Genomic DNA, 8,829 nt, shown 5'->3' with positions numbered 1-8,829 from the left:
CAGGCCAGCTCAGCTTCTTTTGTTTACAGATAATAACCAAATAGAATTTAAAAGGAAGCTATATAAACCCCTTCAGTAGAATTTATTTTGTAGGAATTCACACAGATTTTTGTCAGTATAGCTGATGCATCTTTTGTCCTCAGTGAGACCAAAACAAGACTGTATTGGAAAAGCTTTATGTGAGAAGGGTCATTGAGACTTACATTCAAAGTAATTATTCTTGTAAAATTAATTAACTTTTTTTTTTAAATCCAAGCCCTTAGAACACTTCCCATTAGTTAACAGCAGGTCTGTGCTTTTTATGTTCATTGTGGCAGATGTTCTTTACATCCCAGATTTTTTCAGAACAATAGAATGGTTTGATGGATGAAAGGCTGCATTTGGAAAAAGTGTATCAGTCAGCGTCATTAAAAGCCTGAGCCAGAGCCCACTGAAATCTGTGGGAATCACCAGCTTATGTTCACATTTTTCATATCTTGTTAAGAGGGAGTGAGTCTTGATTATTAAAAAGGAATGGAATGACATTCTTTACTTGTATTGCACATAATTTCTTTCTCCAACAGTGAGGAAGAGAAAGGCTGTATTGGTGGAAGAACCTGTCATTGCACGTATAGATGGCTGGGTTTGTGATCCCAAGAGGCTTGTAGGCTGGCACAGCGACTACCAAGTAGCAAACCCCCTTGGGGAGTCTGGATAGACTCCTAAGAAGTGCTGGTAGGGGTAACTGCTTATGGTGCACTAGTACTATTGAGAAAGGGAAGAACATTTAAGCAAACAAGAAGGAAGCTAAAGACTAAGATTTCTATGATGGTATTGTGTAAAATGCTTCCTGCTCCCCTTGTGATCATGGGAAGAGGTGGAAAGACAGATTTTTACTATCTTGATTGGATAGTATAAGTAGGAAGAATGCACATTCATCATGAATCGAGAACAGTTTCAGAATAAAGGGAGTACTTTATCTGAAGTTCATCTGAATGTGGTGTCAGGGAGCTGCAAGAGGGAGTTGCCCCATAAGGGAACGTGAACAAGGAGCTGGTGCTGACAGCAAGGCAGGGAGGGCACAGTGCCAAGGCCCAAAGAAGAAGAGCAGAGCAGGTCTGGTGATGGTAACCACGGTCAGCCAGCGGTTTGATGACTGCCAGCCAGGTACATAACGATGAGGCAAGTCTACCGTCAAGTCAGGATCAGGCAAGATCTCAGCAAGATCGGGCAAGGCAATACAATGTTGTTCAGGCAGGGACCACGGGTAAGACCTGAGCTTAAATGCAGCTCCAGAGCTGCAGAGCACCCCCAGCAAGGCTTCTCCCAGCTCTTTCTCACACAGCTCTTTCTCCAGAGTCTGATCCAAGGTCACAGGGCTGCATCACATCACTGCTGGTCTTGAGCACTGACAGCCAAACTGCCCTAGGAGGGTGAAGAACCTGTTGGTGCAGGTATCTAACAAAGAGTGACACTGTGTGATTTGAAGTTTGACACTTAAAATCTAGAAGGTCATAACTGAGTGTTTAAACTCGAGACTGCGAAAGAGCTCACAAGTACACAAGAACACATGGCTCAGAAATGGTGATGCTGCTGAAAAGAAAAACTTGGATGTTCTGTATCCTCCAGTAAAGGATTGGCCAAAGGATGTAAATACTCAGGTAGGAAATGGGAAACTAACTGAGTGTTATTTAAATGAGTTTCCAAGATGGGAACAAAAGAGGTACACATGCTTACAGGAAAATGCTAGAAGTTTAATAAATAAGATGGAGGAACAAGAATGTCCTCCCTTAAAAAAATGACATAGCAGAAACTTGGTGGGAAGAAGACAATCAGTGGCACACTGTAATAACAAGATAGAAAATATACATGAGATGATAGAATAAACTGTGCCCAGAGCAAAGACGTAGTATACATTCAAGAAATCAGAATCAAATAAAATCAACAAATTAACCACCTTACTGAATTTGTATGGATTGAAATTCCATGCCTGAATTGGACAGAGGTAGTACTGGGTCTCTCTTAATAATCACCCAGAAAGGATGGCAACACAGACTGCAATATTCTGAGAAAAATCAGGAAGGTAGCAGTTGTACTGTGGGACTTCAGTTACCCTCCTCCTTCAGACTGGATGAACATGATACTGAGATATAAGCAGAGATGAAAATGTTAGATGTTATGAATTACTCTTTCATGGAGTAAGTGGTTAGTGAGCCCACATCCAAAAATACAAACCTTGATTTCGTACTGAATAACTAGCAGGATCTAATAAAAATCTTACTGCTGAATTGCTCTTCTCTAATAGTGGCAATGTACTTATTCAGCATTCCTACAAAGGCAGCAAATCTCAAAAAATCCACACTTCTTGTGCTCTACTTCAAAAGGGACATATAGAAAATGAGGGAGCTTCTTAAAAAGATACCTGAAAGGGACAGTCCAAGGAATTAAATTCTCATAGGCATGTAAGCTACTGGAGAACACTATACTGGAATGTCCTGGTTTCGGCTGGGATAGAGTTAGTTTTCTTCCTAGTAGCTGGTACAGTGCTGTGTTTTGGATTTAGGGTGAGAATAATGTTGATAACACACCCATGTTTTAGTTGTTGCTAGGTAATGCTTACACTAGTCAAGGACTTTTCAGCTTCCCATGTTCTACCGACTGAGAAGGCTGGAGGTGCACCAGAAGCTGGGAGGGGGCACAGCCAGGACAGCTGACCCAAACTGGCCAAAGGCATATTCCATACCATGTGACATTATGCTCAGTACATAAACTGGGGGAAAGCTGGCCGGGGGGGCCGCTGCTTGAAACTGGCTGGGCATCGGTCTGTGGGTGGTGAGCAATTGCATTGTGCATCACTTTATTTGTGTATTCTTTTATTATTATTGTTATTATTATTACTATTTTATTTTATTTCAATTATTAAACTGTTCTTATCTCAACCCACGAGTTTGCTCACTTTTACTCTTCCAATTCTCTCCCCCATCCCACCGGGGGGGGGAAGAGTGAGCGAGTGGCTGTGTGGTGCTCAGTTGCTGGCTGAGGTTAAACCACAACATGGAATCACAGCATTAGTGCTTATCACCTATGGAAATGGCAGAGAAAATATAAAAGGAAGCTGAAATCACTTTCCAGCAAAGTCAAGGAGACTACTATAAACAGGAAGGAATCCTCCAAATTGTATTTAAAGCAGGAAAATAAAAAGTGTCATAAGCTCTAATAGATTAAATGTAAAAATATGATCAATTAAGCAGAATGGAAAAATAATTTGAGAATCAACAAGATAAAAGAATCAAAATTAGTACTAAGTCATATTTCAAACACAGCAAAAAGCACGCCAGCATCCATTGGGCCAGCAGATGATTTGTATGAAACGGGTACTTAGGGAGATGAATCCTTTCCATCAGTATTTTCTGTGGAAAAGAAATGAAGATACTCCCATGCTAGAGTGCTGTTCTCTGGGGGAAGAGGGCTCAGCAGACAATCTGTCTGAATTTGAAGTTATTGTGGAAGCAGCTGCAGATAAAATATTAAGAAAAAAAGATAAAATGCTCTGATAAAATACTAGGAAACCACCACTATCACAAAAACTCTGAAAGAACTCAGGTATGAAACAGTTCAACTACCAATGGTGTAACCTCTTATTCAACTGGGCAGTAAATAAAATAGCAGACGAAATTCAGTCTAGATAAATGCAAAGGAAGTTAAATGCAGTGTAGATAAATGTAAAGAAATCAATGCTTCTGAGGAAAAGCAATTCTAGCTTCACAAATAAAATGATGGACTCTGAGTTGACTGTTTCCACTTAGGAACAAGACCTTGGGATTACGATAGTTTTATGGGAGTGTCAGTTCAGTGCAGTCAATGCTCATTCCGTGTCCCAAGGGGAAAAAAAACCCCAAAATTACTAAGAAAGGAATAGAGAACAAAACAGTAAACATTATTATTCAACTGAATAAATGCACTATCTGCCTGCATTTCAGTGCTGTCCTCTTGTTACAGAAAGGCTACATATAAAGATTGGAAAAGATTCATGGAAGGAAAACAAGGGTCACTGGAGAAATGGAAGTCTCTCTCAGTCGCGCTATCAGAAGTGACTGTGTCGGCTGGGATTCTTCAGCCTAGGAAAGAGTTGACTTGGGAGGTATAGCAGAAGATGACAGGAGCCAGGTTCAAAACAAACAAAACAAGGTTGTTTTCATACATAAGGTAGTAGATCTGTGGAATTCTGTGTCAAATAATGTTGTGATAATACATAACTCTACATGGGTTACAAGGGAGAACGGACAAGTTCTTGGAAGAAAGATTCTTAGAAGAAAAACTCATTACAGGCCACTAAATGGACAAACCACATTAGGATTAAGACATTCCCAAAGCTGAAAATAATTGGAAGCTGCGAAATCAGCAGATAGTATTATCTTGCTATACACTTGCTCTGTTCCTGCTTTTCTTTGACTGTCCACTTAGGCTAGATAGATCCTTAATCTGACCCAGTAAAACACCTCTGTAGTCTAACACTTTCATAATTCTTTATTATTATTAATTATTCTTATTTCTTTATACAGTGGCCCAAATTATATGTACTTTACAAACAAAAAGAACATGGCTTACTTGATGAGCTCACTATCTGAAAGCCACATGATAAAAACTATTAATATTCCTTCTATAGCTTTTCTGTCTAGGAGCTTTAATCATGACTCAAAATTCTGCTACACCTGAAATAAATCATAGACACACAAACAATACAAAAATGGAAATACTAAGTCTGCCCCAAATGGATTGGAAATACAAGTATAGAACAAGAAACAGAAACAGACAGCTATGTCAGGGAAACACAAGTAAAGTGTGAGATAACGTGAGAGACAGTATCCATCGGACCTTACAACATTTTTCGGAGCATGGTGGTAGAAGGGTATTTTGAGAGGAAGAATGAACTGAGTTTGCAGGTATTTACGTGGAACACATTTTAAGTACGAAGGATGCCTGGGGAAAAAAATCACAAACTTGTCTGAAAATTTAACAGAGAACAGGAGGCCAATACATTGTGTGAAACAAATTTGTACGGCAAATGTCATCTGCCGTAAAGAAATGGCAGGTGAAGGAAAGAGTAATCTGTGAAGTGTCCTGAAATCAAACCCAAGAAATTTCTGACTGATGTAGCAGAGGAGAATTCACTGGAGTGATAAAAATGGAAAAAGAACATGGTAGAAGCTGAGAAGAATCATTCCAATACATACGGCAACATCAGAACTGCATTTTCGAAAACCAGAAAAAGGAATATTGATGTAAATGAGAAGGGAGATGAGCCTCGACAAGAATTTTAGCTGAATGGGCAGATAGGAAAGCTGCATGTGAGGTATGTTTTGCATTGAATCTTTCAGACATAACTTCGGTGGCAGGATGTGCAGTGAGGTCTGAGTTGAGGATGATGTCCTTTGTATGGGCATGAGTGACAGGGGGTGGTCTCATAGTGGCTGAAAAGGAGGTAGGCATATAAAGCCAGGGTAAAGGTGGGAAGATCTCTCTTTTAGCTCTGTCAAGCTTTAGCTGACAAAAATCTACAAAATTACATTTTTTTCTGAAGTTAAAATACCTGTTTGATTAAGGGATTGCAGGACTGGAACTTAAGAGAGTGGGGAAGAGAGGGTATGGAAGGCAGGAGTCTGCCACCTGTATCTATATGAGCACAGGTACCTTACATGGGACTTGACTGCAACAGAAATACATAGATCCATCTTTCCTAATCCTTGGGTTTAACAACTGCATCCTGTATCAGCAAGTAAAAGAGGGAGTAGGGCCCATCTCCACCTAATCCTAAAAAAGGACACACATTACTTAGCATGACAATTCACACAGAACTAAAGATATAGGTAGCCCTAATTCTAATATTTCTTAACCTTTGCAATCTTAATATATATATATTTCTTTAATTCAGAAAGGTCTTCTATTGAAGATATATACTGTTGGTTTTTACTTTTCCTGGACTCTTTTACATGTGTACCACATAATCAAAAAAACCCCGTAATTAATGGACTGAGGCTGAGCATGGCCTAAGGAGTGCAAGAAATATCTTAATATCTGATGGGAACATTCCCTGGCAGCATTTGACTGCAGCAGACCTTGTAGCAGTCTGCAGTTTATTATTTCAAAGTGTTATTGTTCAGAGACTATTGATACTGAATTTCCTCCCTTTGTAATTTAAACAGTCAAGGACATCTGATTCAGTCTTTTTCTCTTTATATTTTACCATATAATACTGGACAAAAGAGCAAAGATCACTGGGAGAGGTGCTTGCTGTAATGGCACAGTTAAAGAGTGAAAGCCGGAACAATTCTCTTTGGAAAGATATTTGAAGAGGTCAGTCTCCCTACTACAGATGGTGATGTTTTGATGGACAGAAAAAGAGTTTGCTGTTTGGATTCAGACAGGTAGGTCATGGCTTTAACTGTCTGCTTACTGACAGGGGAAAAAAAAAAAGAGGTACAGGATTTCATACTATTATTTCTCCACTCACAGTGGATGGATGAGTTAAAAACATACTCGAGTTTATTCCGTAGGTGAGGAAATGTTGTATTATTGTATTTCTTTCTTTGAAAACTCGACACTTTCATTAAACTAAGAATCATATTTTTACGGTAATTTATGTGAGTGTGACTGAATTCTCTGCTGACTTGCTATTGTGTAACTCCTAAAATGATCTTTACAGAACCACAGCAAAGATTCTTTTTTTCTTAGGGCAAAAGTACAGTCAGAAAATATTATTTTCTCTCTTTCTCCAGCAGTTGAAGACTAGCACTGAAATGGAGATTCAGACACCTACTCTTGCAACAGGCTGTGCACTGAAGGCTCGACCTGAAGAGAACCACTGGAATGCTGAGATAATTGGAAGACCTGACGTGCTTGACATGACCTGATATACTGAAATATTTCTAGGCATTTTTTAAGTATTATGTTAGTGATGGACCTGCCATGACATTCTCACATGAGATGTACTATTTCAGCTCTTCATAATTTTGCTCTAAAAATGACATTTTAAGATAATTTTTTGTATGTGTATGAGGGTAGTACTTAAAGGTGCTAAACTGACAATACTTACAATCTATTTAATGCATATAGCAATGTCAGTACAGTGCCCAGCTCCCAGCAGTGTGCCATTAATACCTCATTTCTTCAACCAAAAAGGCAACTGAACATTTCAACATCCTTGATTATCTGCTGAGATTGGCAAAGGCCTTGCAGAAATAAGACATTCTCTCTGAAGGCTTCTTTCATTTGGAGCATGAATTCTCCCTTCTTTTCCCCTTATTTGAAATAGTCTGACTCTACTAAAGGAGGTTAGCATCTACTTAGGGGGACTTATCTTCTAATAGATGTTTTAATAGCCAGAAACTTCCAAAGAATGATGATCAAAAGATAAACTGGTAGTTCTAGTTAGTTTCTATGCTGTATCTTTTGTTTACTTCTAATTACTAGATTTGGAGGATTTGTTGGTAAGCCCTATGTTTGTAGTGGCCAGAAGTTTAGGGAAATAGTGAATAAATTTTAGGTACTTCACAGTTCTTTTCATTTTATTGATATAGGTTTTTTCTGTTGAGGAATGAGGGCGAAGTATGCAAGCTGACTGCAGAAAATAACAAAGAAAGTGTGCATGCTATTTTCAGAAATAAAAGTAAGTGTGAATATTCCTTTGGAGGGGAAAAAAGGAGAGGAAGAATAAAAAGAAAGATTTGGGACAAGAAAGAGTAAGACAGAAGGGCTGAAAGGGCTCGAGTCATGGGATAGACTACAAAGAGGGAAGGAGGAAGGAGCGGTTGGGCAGTGTGAGGTGCTGATGAGGAGCAGGGGCAGGCAGCCATTAATTAAATTCTGCTTTATCACCTATTCTTGCCAGAACTGTGTAGGTGGAAACTGGAATAATCCTAGCATTGCAGGCTGCCCCAGAGAGCTGAACTGAAAGCCAGACAGTCCATACATCTGCTTTGACTTTCATGTTTAAAGGAATCGTAAGGTCCTCCACTGCTCTACAGGGCACTCCCCTCCCCTTGCCTGTGTTACATGCTGAAAGCCCTCATTCTTCGAAGCTGTCTGTGTCCCTCAGCCTGCACTTCTACATAAAGCCAAATTTGGGGTCGGTTCTGTTTACTTTTCCTTCCCCTTACATGTGATTTGAGTTGTCCTGCCAATCACCGTGTATGGGACAGGATCAGGGGCTTGTCCCTTGGCAGGCAAGGGATACTGCAGAACTTGTTGCTGCACATGTCAGCATGGATCCGCAGAGTCTAAACGAAGGGATCTGAGCCCTGCTACTCGTCCTATTAAGACTGCAATTGTGTGTGAAGAGGAAGTAGGATGGGAATGACAGTTAAAGGGAAAAAAAACCTTAAGAAGTGAAAAGCTAAGACATATGCAACTCCTACTGGAACAGGGAAGCTGATCAGAGGTTTGAAGGCAAGACTACTTTGGTATGGCCTTCCGACCACTCTCCATCATCTATCAGCAGTCCTGGTTAACGGGGGAGGTCCTGGATGACTGGAGGCTGGCCAATGTGACGCCCATCTACAAGAAGGGCCGGAAGGAGGATCCGGGGAACTACCTGACCTCGGTGCCGGGGAAGATTACGGAGCAGTTCATCTTGAGGGCGCTCACAAGGCATGTGCGGGACAACCAGGGCATCAGGCCCAGCCAGCACGGGTTTATGGAAGGCAGGTCCTGCTTGACCAACCTGATCTCCTTCTATGACCAGGTGACCCGCCTAGTGGACAAGGGAAAGGCTGTGGATGTGGTCTACCTGGACTTCAGTAAGGCCTTTGACACCGTCTCCCACAGCATTCTCCTGGAGAAGCTGGCGGCTCA

The 8,829-nt window shown here is 40.5% G+C and overlaps 1 protein-coding gene across 1 annotated transcript in view; it reads left to right on the top strand.

Moving 5' to 3' along the window:
- The first annotated feature begins 1,131 nt into the window (after nt 1–1,131).
- The window catches only part of PHF14 (PHD finger protein 14), a 180,426-nt gene continuing 172,728 nt past the window's right edge, over nt 1,132–8,829 (top strand). The window contains 1 exon segment of the mRNA XM_009326125.1: nt 1,132–1,246. Within this exon segment, the coding sequence (XP_009324400.1) occupies nt 1,132–1,246 (115 nt within the window).

This window comes from Pygoscelis adeliae, unplaced genomic scaffold (genome assembly GCF_000699105.1).
Source record: "Pygoscelis adeliae isolate BGI_AS28 unplaced genomic scaffold, ASM69910v1 Scaffold15, whole genome shotgun sequence".
NCBI classification, from domain to species: domain Eukaryota; kingdom Metazoa; phylum Chordata; class Aves; order Sphenisciformes; family Spheniscidae; genus Pygoscelis; species Pygoscelis adeliae.
The sequence above is the reverse complement of the archived record's forward strand: the minus strand, read 5'-3'. Positions and strand labels throughout refer to the sequence as shown.